The 18,042-nt window shown below is 45.4% G+C and overlaps 1 protein-coding gene across 2 annotated transcripts in view; it reads left to right on the top strand.

Annotated features, from left to right (window-relative positions):
- FANK1 (fibronectin type III and ankyrin repeat domains 1) overlaps window positions 1–18,042 on the top strand; it is a 116,014-nt gene that overhangs the window by 83,658 nt on the left and 14,314 nt on the right. For both annotated transcript variants that reach the window (XM_079899876.1, XM_079899875.1), the window contains exons 2-3: window positions 6,962–7,139; window positions 14,618–14,742. In XM_079899876.1, the coding sequence (XP_079756002.1) occupies window positions 6,962–7,139; window positions 14,618–14,742 (303 nt within the window). The remainder of the gene's footprint in view (window positions 1–6,961; window positions 7,140–14,617; window positions 14,743–18,042) is intronic.

Genomic DNA, 18,042 nt, shown 5'->3' with positions numbered 1-18,042 from the left:
CAAGAGGGGCATAAAATTGTTTTGTCAGATTTGCACAAGAACTTTCTTACAAAAAGCTTTCATAGTACACAACACGTACGTAAATTCTCATATAATTGTCCTTTTAAGATCAGCCTGGTAGTTTTGTTGCTGTTTTTTTCTTTTTTCATTTTTTTGGAAAACTTTTTTTTTAGTATATATCTATATTTATTTTATTTAGGAATAATTGACACCAGGTGTACAACATAATGATTCGACATTTTTATACATAGCAAAATGATCACCATGATAAGTCTAGGTAACATCCGTCACCATACAGTTATAAGCGTTTTTCCCATTTTTTCTTGTGATGAGGACTTTTAAGATCTACTCTTAGCAGCTTTCAAGTGTGCAATATTAACTATAGTCACCATGCTGTAGGTTACATCCCTGTGACAATTATTTTATAGCTGGAAGTTTGTAACTTTTGACCCCCTTCACCCATTATACATCCCGCCCGCCCCGCTCCCACCCACTCCCACCAGCCCCTGGCAACCACTGTCCTCTGTTGAAAAACTTTTTTTTTTAATTTATTTAAATTTTTGAATTTTATTTTATTTTTTTATACAGCAGGTTCTTATTAGTCATCCATTTTATACACATCAGTGTATACATGTCAACCCCAATCTCCCAATTCATGTGCCCCACCTCCCACCCCCGCTTTCCCCCTTGGTGTCCATACGTTTGTGCTCTACATCTGTGTCTCAATTTCTGCCCTGCAAACCGGTTCATCTGTACCATTTTTCTAGGTTCCACATATATGCGTTAACATATGATATTTGTTTCTCTCTTTCTGACTTACTTCACTCTGTATGACAGTCTCTAGATCCATCCACGTCTCAACAAATGAAATGAAATGAAAAACTTTTAAGGTTAAAAAAATCTGCCATGATGGAAAGAGCCTATCAGTTGTTTAAAGTAAAGATGCGAAATTGAAAGTAAGACCCCCCCCCTTTTTTGTCAGTAATCTTTAGAAAAGTTCAAATAAACTTTAAGCCTGAGTTTGACATAAGATGATGTGATTGGCTAAATGTGGATACTGGTTATGAGACTTAAATAAGCAAAAGCACCTTTTAAAAGATCTGATACTTATAATCAGGAAAAAATAGAGTTCTAAAACTTTTATATAAATCTAAATTGTGTCTACAAATATGTGTTTGTGGGTATGTTGTATATATATTTTATAAAACTTATGAAAACAGTTCCCAAAATAGCGTTTCTACTTAGATAAATATAAATACAAATGTGGATATAAACATCCTGGTTAAACAAAGAAATAGAACAAAGGTGAGCTTTTGAGCTTTTCAAAATGTTGATTGTAGTCATTTTAGGAAAGATGTATTATTACTTGTCAAACAGCCAGTAGGTTCATCCCAGAGTAGAGTGAGTCAGGGCTGTCCTCCTAGATATACTTACCTCCCCTTGCAATTCTAGCTTCACAGTGGAACTTGAGGGTGATAACATTTAAAATAGAGGAATTTGTTCATGTGCTGGTAGTAAACTCCATTTAGCATACTTTCCTGATACAGTCCCTGTTCCTTGCCCTGGTACAAACACTCTTCTCGGATTATCAATGAGTTCTCTCTCTAATTGTTTTACCCACATTTGAGGACCTTTCCTCCTCTGCATTCCATGCTGAACATAAAGAGGCAGCTGTCTGACTTCCTACCCACTTCACAGTGTCAAGGTGAATGTGGCCAAATCTGTCTGCTTCTTGGCCTCCTGTGGTCCTCCTAGACCATCTTATCTTCCTTTTTATGGACCGAGTCCCTGTAGACAAGCAGCCTCCTGACCCCGCGGCTGAGAGGGAGCTGCCCTCGCTCCCTCGTCCTGCTCGGACATCCCCACACTTCATTCATTCAATCACCTGGCTTTCACTATCTTCCCTTTCTCTCGTTAAGTTCTCTTGGTCATTTAAAAATATGCTTGGGGTTCAGGCGGGTTCACAGGTCAAACCTGATTTAAGATGAGTGGCTGGAGGAAATCTGGAGATCTAACCAGTAGTAGATTTTTCACTCCACGTCTGCACATGGCATCTCTGTTGCTGAGAGGCAGCCTGTGTTTTAACCCTGGTTCTGCCAGGTACTGTGCTGTGACCTTGGGCAAGTTACTTAAACTCTCTGTGTCTGAGATTTTTTATAATGGAGATGACAAAAATCCTTATAGAGTTGTAGTGGAAATTAAATGAATGAATAAAGCATCCATGATGGCGCCTGTCAGAAAGTGAGTGCCACGTAACTTGTACTGTAGTCATTGCTGTTCTCCTCCCAGGAGTGGGCCTGTTACTTGTCGTTTCTGTCAGCTTTCCTGGAGGCTCGGAGCTGACCCGGGACCTGTCGTTTCTGTCAGGGCCTCTCTTCCCTTGGCACAGTGATGTTTGCACTTTGGCTAGTGACCTGTTCCTATGTTTATTTTAGAATCCATCCTAAAACTAACATCCTCAAATACGTGTATTAGCTGGTCATGACAAAAATACCAGAATTTTTATCAAAGAGAAAACACAAGCTGCAGTGTATGGGCACGGTGCTGTAAGAGTTAAAACACACCCGTCAAATGACTCTAGGTTGGCTGAAAACCAAAACAAAACAAGTTTGCTTTCATCCCCTATTTTTTGGCCACCTAGAAAGCCCACAGCTCTCACCTGATGGGGACATTCACTCATGGGCTGACCCTCTGGGTCCTGTGTGGCGTTAATAGTTTTCTGCCCAAAGCTGCTCTTGCCTAGCTGGGGAACTGCATCTTGATAAGCTGTGCTTCAAAGTAAAGAAGACGCAGAACATCATTGCTGGTCAGCGCACTGACCTTCGGGGTCTGGGCGAGTAAAGTGGTGCAAAGTGGTGTCTCGGGGTCAGCCAAGTCCGTGCTATGACGGCCGTGCCTTCAGTCAGTTTTCACTCATGGGTGCTGAGCCTCGGAGAGGCTGTGGGTCTGAGAAGCTTGGATCACTCCTTAAAAGTGAGTCACAATAAATCAACTCTCTAGACACCACCGCTTTTCCGGCGTACCAGATCTGGAGGGGGTGACGACTAGCAGGGAGGGCTCTGACTCTGTCCTGAGCCTGCAGCTGGCGGTGGACCATCTGTGGCCAGTGCCAAGCTAACAGGTAGAGGTCTCAGGTTATGTGCCTGTATCAATGATTGGTAAAGAGCAAAAGGCATGAGAGACACGTGCATAACTGGGAATAGTATCTTTTTATTCCTCATGTAAATTTGTGGTGAACCATTTGGTTGGTCCCTTTGGAGATTTGGCATTCGTTTAGAATTTCTTACCTATCTTAATTTACAATGGGATTGTTAGTTTTCTCTTTTATAAAAGTGAAGTATAGTTGATTTACAATATCATGTTAGTTTCAGGTGTACAGCACAGCAATTCAGTTATACGTGTGTGTACATATATATAATATATTATATATAATATATTATATATAATATTATATATAATATTATATATAATATTATATATAATATTATATATAATATTATATATAATATTATATATAATATTATATATAATATATATAATATTATATATATTATATATAATATTATATATAATATATATAATATTATATATAATATATATAATATTATATATAATATATATAATATTATATATATATAATATATATATTCTTCTTCAGATTCACTTCCCTTATAGCTTATTACAAAATGTTGGGTATAGTACCTTGTGCTATACAGTAGGTCCTTGTTGGTTCTCTATTTTATATACTGTATAGTAGTGTGTATATGTCAATCCGAGTTTTCTAAGCTAGATGTCTTTGGAATAGAAATTTTACTCAGCTTCTACTTATATTGAGGGTAATCCATGACAGTCTACCAGTCCTGGTCTTTGAATGGTTTTAGGGGGCTCTGAAAAGAAAGAAAAGAGTTGCTCAGCGACAGTGTCATAGTGTAAGGGTGTGAGTCACCATTATGTTCCCCAGCCAGAGTTGCTGGGACAAAATGAGATGAGTCATGTTGAAAGACCCATGTCTGACACGTGGTATGTGATCGTTAATTCCTCTCCCCATGGCGTTAATTAGTACTTAGAACACTGAAATAGGTTTCACTAAGAAAACCAACAGCTCCCTAAGAGCAATGTATAGCATTTATTTTTATAGTTATTTCTTAAAAATCAATATTGCAAACATACGAAAATAGTTGAAAATCAGCATATACCCCAATGTACCACATAGGTTTCAAATGGTAAAATTTTGCCATAAGTGCCTTAAATTCTTAATGGCATGAAACCTTACAAATATAGTGGTGAGTCACCTTCCCTACCTGAGCATACCTCATCCTTTCCCTGACTTTTGCAAGAGAACTCTATCCTGGCGGTGTGCATTCTCCCCATCAGTGTTTTTAACTTAGACTACATACCTATGTATTCATAAATAATATATAGTGTTGTATGTTCTATAAAAGTTTACGTAAGCAGTATAATAACGTAGTGCATCCTTTGAACCTGTGTTTTTTACGTACTCATTTGAGGTTTGAGTGTAGAACTACTTCCTTTTAGCTGCTGTGTAGGATACCATTGCCTGAAATATTCCATAACTGATTTAGATACTTCATATATGTTATTTATTTATCACAAAACACTGTGAGGGGGCTTCCCTGGTGGCGCAGTGGTTGAGAGTCCGCCTGCTGATGCAGGGGACGCGGGTTCGTGCCCCGGTTCGGGAGGATCCCACGTGCCGCGGAGCGGCTGGGTCCGTGGGCCGTGGCCGCTGAGCCTGCGCGTCTGGAGCCTGTGCTCTGCAGTGGGAGGGGCCACAGCAGTAAGAGGCCCGCGTACCGCAAAAAAAAAAAAACAACAACAACACTGTGAGGTGTTTTCGACTGGGTTTCAGAGCATGTATTCAAACCCAGGTTTCTCCAATTCCATTAAGCCATGCTTTCAATAAATATCAACAAAATAAAGTTGGAAAGAATGAGCCAGCATGCTGTCTACTAGTGTGTATCTCTGGGATCTGAACGTAAGGGAACTTGGTGGTTATCTCTCCTCCTGGCCTGGGGCCGGCAAGCTCAGGGCAGCCTAGTCTGCACTGGGGCTGCACTGCAGGAGGGCCCAGGATCGGTGGGAGTCAGCTGCAAAAGTGGTAAAGCAATGACATTTAGAAAAAAATTGATTTACAATGTTGTGTTTCAAGTATACAGCAAAGTGATTCAGTTATACATATATAAATACGTACATATACTCTTTTTCAGATTTTTTCCATAGATATAGTTCCCTGTGCTATACAGTAGATCCTTGTTGTTCACCCATTTTATATATAGCAGTGTGTATCTGTCCATCCCAAACTCCCAATTTATTTCTCCTCCCCACCTCTACCCCCTTTGGTAACCATAAGTTTGTTTTCCACGTCTGAGTCTATTTCTGTTTTGTAAACAAGTTCACCTGTATCGTTTTTTTTAGATTCCACATAAAAGTGATATCATATGATACTTATCTTTGATTTTTTTCACTTATTATGGTAATCTCTAGTTCTATCCATGTTACTGCATGTAGCACTATTTCATTCCTTTTAATGGCTGAGTAATATTCCAGTGTGTGTGTGTGTATACGCCACATCTTCTTTATCCATTCATCTGTCAGTGGACATTTAGGTTGCTTCCATGTCTTGGCTATTGTGAATAGTGCTACTGTGAACATTGGGTACATGTATCTTTTCTAATTAGCGTTCTCTCCAGATATCAATAACATTTTTGAGGCCTAAAAGACCCTGAGGGACAGAGAGAGGTTTTAAAAGAAGTGTTAAGTCATGGACCCAGCCCTCAAGGAATTTAAAATCTAGCAAGGGAGACAAAACTAACACGAAACAGAACAACTGGATGCAGAACAGCTCGGTGTGTGCTGTGCCCCCACCATCTTTTACAGAAATGGGATATCCTGTATCCTGTATTTTTCCCCGCATCTTGATTTCTCCCTCAACAATACCTTCTGGAAATCCTCTCAAGGTATCTAGCATAGAACTAATTTATTTTTAAAGCCTGTGTAATATTCCATGCAATGGACATATCATCATTTATTTGACTATTCTCTTATTAATGGGTCATCTCCTATTCACTGTTAATGGCTAAAAAACTTTAATAGTTAATGTCCTCATATATATGTCCCTGTGTGTTCAGGTTTCGGCAGGAGAGTTTACCAAGAGTGGCATGATTGGAGAGGAGGGCATATGTATTTTTAATTTTAATTGATGCTGCCAGATTGCTTTCTAAAAAGGCTAGAACTCATATTTCCCCACCACCAATGTATGAGTGTCCTCTCCTGACATTGTCACTTCTAATAGTTACCTCTCTTTTTAAGTGTCTGACAGTATATAAAGTTATATCCAATTATCATCATTTTTCTGCAGCCACTAGGGAATATAAATGCCTTTTTTGGACATTATGTTGGTTATTTTTGCTGTGCTGTCTACTGCTTGTCTTTTGCCTGATTGATATTATTAGCCTTTGGGTTTTTCCTTGTTTAGTTTGTAAGAGCTGTTTATATAGAACAGATATCAACACTTTGTCATCTGTATTACAAATATTTGGACCAGCAATATCATTTGTCTATTGGCTTTGTTTACCAGCCAGATCACTGAAGGATGATAGCAGCAAACTGTGTTTCATCAGCTCAAAGAAAAATCTAATTAATTCCATAAGTTAAGTAACCTTTTAGAAGAGTCCATGAGTGAAGTATGATGTCAATGGGTATGGTACAATCTGCTCATTGACGAATGTGGTAACTCACTGCATCACCCAAATTTTCTATCACTCGTGCTTTTCTGATGTTCTTCAAGCCACAGGGAGGAATACTCACATGTGTGCCTGACGTATAGGAAAACACAGTTTGATTTTCAAGTAGCTCTAATGCACTCGGCTGATCTCTCTTCCTTATGGAAATAGAGTCCTGAAATACTGTATCTTTAATTTTTAAATTTTTATCTTTTTAGAAATCACACCATCCTCAAAGCCTCATCCACCTGTTGTGGGCAAAGTGACTCATCACAGCATTGAATTATACTGGGATCTGGAGAAGAAAGTCAAGCGGCAGGGACCTCAGGAGCAGTGGTTCAGGTTTTCTATTGAAGAAGAAGACCCCAGAATGCACACTTATGGTATCATTTATACGTAGGTGCAATGTTGAACTGCTTAACCTTTGCTTTGATTTCTTGATTAGCTGGAATGGTTTCTATTGTCTCCAAGAAGACTCATTTTGAAATTGAAGGAATGAGTCAGCATCATTTGCATTCATTCTTTTCATGAGTGATGAATTTTGGAAAATAAGGGTGGGCAGTCACTTTGAAATTAAACCTCCTAGACCTTTGAGAGCCCCTTAGGCTTCTGAAATATTCTAATGGTATATTTAAAAAATCCAAAACGTAGAGACAGAATCAAAGCTGAGTTGGATGAAATCAGATGAGGTTCCCCTCAGGCTGTTCTGTTCACAGATGTGACAACCTCCCGGACCTCGGGAAGTTGTTCCCTTGTTAACTCTTTCCAACCAACCTGCTACCTCTCTCAGCCTCCATCAGAACCTGTCCTTTTTGCCTTTTCCTTGAATGCACTTTCTTCTATTTTTATACAGCTGGTTCCTTTACACCATGCACATATTATATCAAATACTGGCCCCTCCTCAAAAGGCCACCTGAAGTAGCCATTCTTCCAGCCAGCTGTCCTCTCTGCCATGACCTTGTTTCATTTGCGTTGTGAAACCTAGCTCTGCCGGAGTCATTTTACTGTTTACTGTTCATTTTCTGTCTCCCTACCAGCATCTAAACTCCACGAGAAGCAGGTAAGATTCCTGCTTGCTTAAGGCTCTTTCCCCAGCTCCAAGACAGTGTGAGCACATAGGAGGCCCTCAAAATATTTGTTGTGTCAATAAATAAATGAATGCAACAGGAATAATCAAGAAGTCATTTTTTTTTTCTTAGCCTTCACTTCAATCCTTATTTCTTCCTTTGACAGCTTTACTGCTTGCAAAATGACTTTGTGTTTTAGGAAGAAGACCAGAAATGAGTTGCAGATACGGTTTTATATTAAACTTTTAATTTTGACATAATTGTAGCTTCACATCTGGCTGTAAGAAATAATACAGAGAAATCCCATGTACCTTTTACCATTTTCCCCAGTGGTAACATTACGGAAAACTGTAGGGCAATATCACAGCTGGCATCCTGGCACTGCTGCGGTCAGGGGACAGTTGCAGCGCTTTGCTGGACTTTTCTCCAGGTGGCGTTGTGGTAAGGGTGCTGATGTGAGGGTACATACGCAGGCTTCGACTGTTACCTGAACCATGGTATCCCTGCGATTTGATGAACGATTCTTTGTACGTAGAAAAGAAAACATGCATTTACCTGAAATGTAGTTGCCATATGAAATAATTCCTGGCCCGACTACTTGAAATATTATTTTAATCATGTCATGTCATGTGTTATTCTCTGGTAAGTAGTTTCCACCCAAAAGCATGAATGATGATATAACAAGTATATCTGTGGAGAGAGAAAAAGGTATTTTATTTACCGTGTTTCTCTTGCACCACAAACCATGCTTGGGCAGGTTAGGGGGGGCTGTCCTGGGTGCTCCGTTGTGTCTCCACTTCTCCTTTGCTGGGTGATCAGCCATGTCCACTGGCCTCCAGCCTGTGTGTCTCTGTGTTGTTATGTTTTCCCCAGAGGCCTGAGTGCTGTCTGGCCCGGGAACTCACCTGGACGGTTGCCTGGCATTGCAGAGCCAGCAGCGAGGCCTTCAGACCCCAACCCTAAGCGAGGTTGTGAGATGCTCACTTTCCCTCAGAGAATTAGCACAAACCTTGACACTAGGTGGCAGAGTTAGACTGTGTTAATCTTGACCTCTTTTCTCCATTATATTGCTTTTCCCTAGGTGTATCGTTAAAACTAGCAAATGCCTTTCTTTGAAAAAGCGATTATCTAGACTATCTGACCTTGGGATTTTGGATTTAAGAACTTCGTCTTGACCTGTCAGTTTCTGTTCATCTTCTCCAACAGCCAGTCTTGAATCAGTGCTGTTGTCTTTGACACAGGCTCTCCTCACAGCCAGTTATATCTAGTTCTCATGAGTTCTCCCTTTGCACATCCCTTCTATGCTTTCCCTTGTTAGATTGTGGCATTTCCCCTACTAGGACGCAAGTAGGATCTGTTTTCTGACTAGTCACTGCTGAATCCCCAGGTCCTACAACCGTCCACCTTATTTGCTGATTGAATGAATTGGCCATTGCCCTCTCTCCCTTCCTTCTATCTTGCTAGTTTAATTTTCTTTTTAATCTTCCTTTTGTCAGATTGTCTTTGATGGGTTTCCATTGTTTGAAGAATGAAGGTCCAACTCCTTACACTAACATCTGATGCCCTTCACAGTTTGCCCACAACCTGCCTTTCTTGCTGTTTCTTATTTCTGGGCGTAAACCTTCCCACGAAATCTGCTTTACTGTCCTTCGAGTATGCCTTGACTTCTCCTGCATGTGTGTTCAGCTGTTTTCTCTGTTCAGACAAATCTCCCCTGCTCCATCCTTTCTTCCACCCAAGTCAGATTCTACCTCGACTGAGAAGCTCCCTTTACTATCCTATTATCTACCCCGCTAAATTCCTATGATAATTGGTACCCTTATCATGCATTTCATTCATTCCGTCAGCACCTACTGTGTGCCACACACTGTTTTGGATGCCAGGGATACAGCACTGGACAAACAGACAAAAATGCCTCCCTCGTGATGAGGAAGACAAGCGATAAGTAAGATGCAGAAGTAAACATATAGTGTGTCAGATGGTGGTTAAGTACCAAGTGGAAAGCAGAGGAGAATAGTTAGGGGCTTGGAGTGGAGGTGAAGAAGGCTTCACTGAGAAGGTAATCTGTGTAAAGAAGCAAGTGAGGGGTATCTGGAGCCTCATGAGCCTCGTGGAAGAACATTCCAGGCAGAAGACACAGCAGGCAGAAACGTCTGGAGGCGGGATCGTGCCTGGTGTTCCAGAAACACTGAGGAGTGAAGTGAATGAGTAATGGGATGGGGCCAGCGCGGGGACGGGTCTGGGGGGCTGTCACTCTGTGCGGTGAGAAGCCACTGGACACTGATAAACTGGGGAGGGGTCTGGTGCATATGCTCCGGGAGGGTCACTCTGCCTGCTGAGTGGAGGACAGGCTGTGAGGAGGGAAGGCGGCCAGAGCAGGGAGGGCTAATTAGGAAGCTTCTGCAATAATTTAGGTGGGAGATAACAGAACAGTGTGAAAAGTGGTGAAATCAGGGCTTGTGGAGATAGATTTGAAGAATTTGCTGGTGCACCAGATATGGGATGTGAGAGAAAGAGGATAGTCAAGGGGCGTCAGTAGCATCTCAGGATCGGCCCCATTGGGCTGCAGGAAGCAGCAGCTCCGGAAGCTCAGTGGCTCCCAACGGCAGCCGTGTATTTCCCACACGGAACACCCGTGGTGTGTCGCAGGCTGGTGGAGTGGCCTCTGCCTGAACGTGGCTACTCATGGTGCCAGCAGAGGCAGAGATTGGGGCTCCCCGTTTCTTGAAGCTTCCACCCGGAATGACACACTGCACCTCTGTTTATACTTCATTGCTCAGAGCAAGTCCTGCCACGTCTGAGCTCCACAGCACAGGGATATAGAATCCTTGGGAGGGCACCAAGTACCTGTGAACAAAATCCAGTCTTCCACAGGTGGCACCAAGGTTTTGGCCTGAGCAGCTCAAACCACGGAGACTCGGGATGCAACAGAAGCTTGTTTGGGGACGATCAAGCATCCAAGTGGAGACATCAAGGAGGCAGTTGGGGAAGAACCAGCCAGGGGAGAGTCTGGGCTGGAGAAATGGATTTCAGAGTCATCAGCAGGTGGCGGGATTGGAAAGCTGGGAGTGAAACATAGTGGGAGAAGAGAAGTCTGGGAACTGAGTCTCTGGGCATTTCAGTACTTACTTTGTTATGTTTCATGTTTGCTCAGCTCTTGCATCAGATATTTGCTTTGGCTGATAACAGAAATAATGGTATGCTTTACACTTTGATATATTTCCTCTACTGGAAATAGAACTTGGAAAAGTTCTAAGATTGCTTCATCCTTTGAGCTACCATGCCTGGGCCGTGTAAAGAAGTGCATCTCCAGAAGTTTGATACACAGCTGCTCTGAGACGTCCCTGTGTCTGTGCTGCAGTTGGTGTCACCCCTGTGTCTGCATTGTAGTCGTGGAGGACCCTAGTGGGCAGCTGTGTCTCTGGTCCTCTCCGTGGGGCCACTCTACTGATGCTGTGAGAGCCTCCAGCCTCCAATCACTGTGCCCAGTGGCATCTGTTTTCTCAGATGGTTCTGTAATTTATCTTTCCAGGGGTTATGAAGGTGCTGTTTGCTTCATGGTGATCTTATGACGTTTAGCACCATTGGATTTTATTGGGGGCCCTTTTAGTTTTATTTTGGTCTAAACCTATGTTAAGTCTTTGCCACCTGGCAATTAAATTCCATTGAGGTTTGAGCATTGTAGTCTCACTGAGCTCCTAAAGATCTTTTCAGATGCCACAAATTGAGGGCTCAGTTTCTATGATTCAAATAGCTATAGTTCTGCACCTCTGCTCATGTAACAATAAAACCCACCCACTCACAAGATTACTTTGTGCTAAGCTGATATATTTTAGTTTATTGTTGTTATTTTTTTTTTTTTAGACCATGAAGTTTTTCTGAACATTTGTCTTGGTTTCAGAGCCTTTTCTTTCATGGTAAATATATTTGTCTCTAGTTTTAACACTTCTGTTTTTTCGGCTTCTTAAGGCTGTCGGTATCATTTCCTAATTGTCTTTATTATAGTTTCTTTGTTGTTGGTACATGATGTATCAGTTATCTACTGCTGCGTAACAAACTGTCCCAAACTTAGTGGTTTTGGTCAAAGTGTAAAATACACGCTTGCTCATGATCCTACAATTTGGGCAGCGTGGGGAGGGCAAGTCTCTGTTCCACGTGATCTTGGCTGGTGCAGCTCTTTTGGGGCTGAAGGATCCGAGTGGTGTCACTCATGTGTCTGATGCCTCTGCTGGGGCAGTGGGGACAGTGGGCGGCTGACCGGGCTCCTGTGTTTTCCTCCATTGTCTGGCATCTTCCAGTGACTCTCACCAGGCAACGTGTCCCTCCAGTGGGGAAGTTGAACATCTTTACATGCAATTGGCTTCCAAGGGAGCAAGAGCAGAAGCTGCCAGGAGTATTAGGGCTGGGCCCAGAATTGTATAGCATCCCTTGGCCACATCCCATCCTATTTAAGGGGAGAGGAATTTGACTCTTAACTGTGGGAAGAGTACGTGCAGCTGCAAGATGGGAGGGGTAGCTAAGGGCCACCTTGACTGACGTGACTTCTTTAGGTGGAGAGAAATATGCTTCAAGGAAGGGTAGTCTCAGTGAAGAGGGCTGCATCCACCCTTGAAGGGCAGGAGAACACAGGCGAAGGTCAGAAGGGCCTCATCGTCCCCCGCCCCCCCCCCCCCCCCCCAGCCCGCAACTTCTTCTTGGCTCAGTTAGAGCTCTGCCCAAGAAGTCATTTAGGTTTTGGTGCCTGGAGTAACTTGTGATGCAGAAAAGGGGGATCTCCGAGTATTCTGGACTTCATTTCAGCTTAAAATTTTACGTTTTGGATAATCGACAAAGGGAGAGAAACGCAAAGGGCAAAGGGTCTTTGGAAATCATTTCCTGTTTTCAAACATGGTCCTCCAGGTCTCTGAGCTGAGACTCCTCTCAGGAGCACAGATCCAGACCTGCCTGATCACCCGGCACTAGATTTTTCTGTCAGTTACCCTTTGCTCTCAACTAACCATTCATTCCCCTGGATTCCTTGTCCTTCCAGTCCACGTGGCTTTCTCAGACTGCCTGGGTCCTTCCTTCCCCTGCCGATCCTCCTGTCTGTTCTGGAAGTTGCTTGCCCCATGTCTCACTTTACATCAGAGGCCTCTCTGCTAAGGACATGCTTTGGGGCCCCCTCTCCCCTCACTCACTCCTCACGGTAGAGGAATTGCTTGTCTGATGGGTGAGTTTGGGAGCTAGAAGGCCTTCTGGGTCGTCTTAAACTATCCTGAAGCATTCTCCTCCCCCTGGAGCAATGGTGGGCTTGGCTGTCTATGCACTGGGCACTGTGCCTGCATCTTTGGGGAGACACTACTTTTCCAGTGGGTTTATCAGTAATGATGGCAACTCCAGCGCTGTCATTTCAGCCTGATGCAGCTGTCACGCCTCACTGTCCTGGACTGCCCCTGTTCTTGCACCCATCAGCAAGAGTTGACAGATGCATCTCGGCCCTGAACTGGTCCAGGGCTGCATCCCCAGCCCAGCCCAGCCCCTCCCAGGTAGTGGGCACTAGATAGGTTTGGTGAGTTGCATGGAAAGGAATTGATGTATACATATTTAGGTAGCACATCAATATTTTTGAAAGATTAGTTGTGAACCCCAGAGTATGATTCTGGCCTCTGTACAAGTCTTCTGAGAATGAAGGGAACGTTATAGACAGAAAATGGGAAAAAAAGTGGTAAGCCTGGCCTCCAAGGGGCTGTGGAGAGTGTCCTGAAGGGAGGACGGCAGGGCCTGGGCTGGGTGTGGAAGCAGGAAAGAAGAAAAGAGCTGGAGATAGCACATCCGCACTCCCTCTCCACCCACCCTGCACACATACAGATCAAGTCTTTGAGGTGTAAGGAGAGAAAGATTTAGATGAAGCCTTCGAAAAGAGATACGTGGAATTTAAGCAGATGCTAATAAAGGTTTTCGGCAGCAAAGGGAGCTGAGATTTTGGGACTGTTGGGATAGACATACAACTCCTGGGACCTTTGGAGACCTGGTATCCTAGAAAGTGTGGCAAGTCAAAACCAGACCCCCAGGCCCTGCTTCGTGACCAGAGGGCCAGGGTCTCGGCGCCTTTACTGGGTCTCAGCGTCTCCTGAGCCGGCAGCACTGCCCGCCTGCGTTTCCTGGTGCTCGTTTTTCAGCTCCAAACGATCCAACTCAAATCTTTCTGCCTGGGGGCCTGCAGGTTTCCATCGCAGCCTCTAATCAGTTTTCTGCTCTCCAAGTGTTCAGCACCTGCTTCCCACAAACGTTTTCCTAGGTGAACCTGACCGTGTGGCGTGATAGGAGAGTCATTTCTGTGCTGCCCACCTCCCCAGCTGCTCGGGGGCTCCGACCAGTCACGCCCTCTCCCTGCAGTGGGATTTTGCCCGCAGTAGGTACACAGCGGCGCCCATCCACCCGAAGACCCCACTCAGCAGTCACGTGTGTGCTACGTGGACTGCCGAGCTTAGCTTTCAATTGTGAAACTTTGCCATATGAGGACAAAAAAAAAATCATGGGTTAACGCGATCATTTCTCCAAAGTACAAAATCGCGAGCCAGCTGTGCGTCGCCCTGGGGGAGGGGGGCTGCGGCATCGAGGGCACCTGCCGGGCAGGGGTGGACGCCTGTCCTGTCCTCCGTGCTCAAGAGTTCAGCCCAGGGTGAGAGACGGACAGCCACCAGGGTCAGCTGTGTACCGGGGGTAGACAGTGCTCAGAAATCCCTTCCGCTCTCCCTTCTAATACCTTTCAGAGGACGCTGCCCCGATTACCTGGTGTCATCATCACGTGTGTCTCCTTCCGTCTAGGGGATATGCAACTAAGCATGTTGTGGAAGGTCTGGACCCACGGACGCTGTACAGGTTTCGGCTGAAGGTCACCAGCCCCTCCGGAGAGCATGAGTACAGCCCGGTGGTCTCGGTATCTACGACCAGTGAGTATGCAGAACTCGAAACTCATTTGTCTAAAGGTGACAAGCAATGTGAAGGTGAAGGTATTCTGCTTTGTGCTCGGCCTTGCGGAAACAGAAACCGTTCCATTTCTAAGCACTGTGATAACATTGTTCACTGGCCGGGCCTGGCCGTCACATAAGGGAGGTTGAATTACGCTTGAACAAATGCAGGAGCTGTTTTTGAGCCAGCGCTTCCCTGGGAGGGCACGTTCAGGAAAAAAGGATGGAGTCACCTTTCTCAGGAAATGGGCCAGAAGGGTGCAGGCCGAGCAAGGGTTCCCACGCGGAGAAACAGGCTGCCCCCCGGGCGACCTCAGGTGAGAGGTCCACTCAGCGTTTCGTCCCTTTTGGACAGCTTCAGTGTATCCGTCAAGACTTGACACAGCAAGTGTCAAGTTGATCCCTGGGAACCTGTGGGTGAGGAACAGTGAACAGCGAACAGCGCTGCTTCTGTCCACAGGACGCGGGGAGGGGGCCCACACAGAGGTGGGGACAGAGGCCGCATCCTTTGCCCAGGGCAGATCTAAGGGTGCAAATATTTTCTGGGATCAGTATTTTCTTTCTTTTTTTTTTTTTTTAAAGAATTTTTGTTTTTAATTAAGTTATTTTTGGCTGCGTTGGGTCTCTGTTGCTGCGCGTGGGCTTTCTCTAGTTGCGGCGAGCGGGGGCCACTCTTCATCGCGGTGCGCGGGCCTCTCACTATGGCGGCCTCTCTTGTTGCGGGGCACAGGCTCCAGACACGCAGGCTCAGTAGTTGTGGCTCACGGGCCCAGTTGCTCCGCGGCATGTGGGATCTTCCCAGACCAGGGCTCGTACCCGTGTCCCCTGCATTGGCAGGCAGATTCTCAACCACTGCGCCACCAGGGAAGCCCCCAGACAAATCTCTTTTTGATTGCACAAAGGGAGTTAAACATTATTTAAAATTTTTGTGAGTTAAACATTATTTTAAAATTTCAGTCAATGTAGCATTTGGCTTGTATACATATATATATATATATTTTTTTTTTTTTTCTGTGACTTTCAGTCGTGTCCTTTAGGCATTTACTGATGGACATTTTTGTGCAGATGAAAGGTAATTCAGATTTTGAGTTGGTTCATAACACTTTCCGTTGCAAACAAGGCATTAGGGGATTGGATCTCAGTTTAGCGAACTGAGAATTGAGTTAAAGCTGAGGGTGGTGGTGCCATATACGCCCCCGAACAGTGCTCAGCTAGCCGTGGAGAAATGGGGTTTCAGAGGAGACTTGATGTGAAATGGTCAGGTCCAGAGATGCAGGTCAGGAAAGAGGGCTTGGCCCCGAATCTGGTGAGGGTGAAAGCATTTGCTTTTCTATGGGAGATATTGAGCTCCTGGAGTTTTTAGGGGTAAGAAAAGAAGGCAGTGCCTTACTTCTTTGTGTGTTGAGGGAAGGCACAGAGAAGGGAGGAGAGGGGGCAAGAGAAAAGTGGGCAAAGGGAGCCCAGCGTGTGGAAAGAGGCTCTGGAGGGCAGCTCCTCTGGGCCGCCTTTGGGCTCCCTCCCGTTCCCCCCACCCCCAGCCACTGCTGCTCTCCTCTGGCTCTGCCCCTGCATTCTGGGGTGCCCTCCCTCCCCACTGCTGGGCCTACCGCGCCCACTCCGGGGCAGAGCTCTGTTCCAGGCCATTCCTCGTGTGGCTTCCCCTCGTTTGCTCTGCACGCTGCTCCGCTCCCGCACAGGGCGCTGTCTCACCACCTCTAGTAACGCTCCTTTGCCTCTTATTTTACGTATTCGTTCATCTTCTTTGTCTTCCACCTACCGTGCATGCTCCTGAGGGGCCAGGGTGATGGGTCGGTCATGTCTAGTTATAGAAGATCCTTAAGAAACGGTTGGATGGATGGCGAACGAAAAGCCCCCAGTCAGTACTGGGAGGAGGAGGAGGTCTGATTGGCTCAGCTTGCCTTCCTGTCTCTTGGGAGATGATGGGTCTGGTTGTCACTGGCTGGGGAGAGGCCCCCTGAACCTGCCGGGTGAGGGTGAACTGGGCATAGAGCCAGTTGCGGTAGGCGGCCCCTAGGATCCTTCATACCACATCAAAGCCAGGGCAGGGGCTCCTGGGCCTTTGGCCAGAGGTCACATGGGGTCAGGGCAGCATCTGGAGCTCTTCTAGGAAGGCAGAGGCCGGCGCAGCGCTCGGTCTGTCAGCTGACGAGGGTGGTGCCTGCGGGCCAGGTGCGCCTTCTCCTTGCTTCTGCGAGGCAGCCGCGGAAAATTGGTCCAAGGCCTTTGTCCCTGCAGCCCGTGGCTTCCGTGGCTCATCAGACAAGACCTCCTGCGGGGACGAGGGTGGGCCGGGGATGAGGGTCCTGGTGAGGCCCTGGGAGCCGAGTGTCAGGTCACAGCACACGTGCCTGCAGCCAGGATGCGCTCTCAACCTTAGGACGCTCTCCTGGGTGGGAAGGACCAGGTAACCCTCGCTTCTGCCTGCTGCTCCTCAGGCTGCTGCTCTTACCGTGTCCAAAGCAGACTCTCTTAAGGAGGCAGATCAGGCTAAACAAAGAATTAAAAATGTGCGCGTTCTATAAAACAAGTGAAAATGCTTCTGTGGGTTGATCATTTGCATTCGGCTAGAAAGTGCTTTAATGAATCACAAAAGCATGTACTTTGAATAAAGGATGCTCAGCCTTCTTTTTCCCCCCCAGGTAAAGGACATGAGACTCTCGTTTAAATGAGGCAGCCTGCAATTTTAATCAGCTGGGCCCTTAAAAAGAAAGGAAAACAGCTGCTGCTTGTTAATTGGCAAATATTTTTTGCCAATGAGCTCATCATTTATTCACTGTTTTTAATAGAGACTTAAATTCCACCAAGGAAGGCATTATCACCACATTTTAGTATCTGTCGGGACATGTGCAGCTAAATGACCCTCTTGCAGAGCGTGAGCAGTGGTTTCCCAAAGACCTCTCTGCACCCCCCCAACCCCTCGCCAGGCGTCCCCTCCTGTGGTCCTGCTCGATGACGGGCGTCCTCACCACGGGCAGCATCGGTTCAGTGTTTGTAATAATTGTGACACCCTGGTAAACATTAGAAAAACAAACCCACAGAGGCAAAGCCTGCCTTTTCCATATTCCATTGCACTTATTGATAGCAGTCCCTTGGGCCAGGCCCACAATGTCTTGAAGGATTGGGGGGCAGAGGACTGGAACGTTCTGCTCACCCTGGCATGTCCCCTTTGTTCTTCATGACTCCCGCCTAAAGTGGGAGTAGGAAGAACTCTGCCCTGCACACAAGAGCCTCTGCACTTTTCTGTTCTCTGTCAGATTCCTG

This window comes from Stenella coeruleoalba, assembly GCF_951394435.1.
Source record: "Stenella coeruleoalba genome assembly, chromosome: 16".
NCBI lineage: Eukaryota > Metazoa > Chordata > Mammalia > Artiodactyla > Delphinidae > Stenella > Stenella coeruleoalba.
Note: the sequence above shows the minus strand (reverse complement) of the source record. Positions and strands in the feature narration are given on the sequence as shown.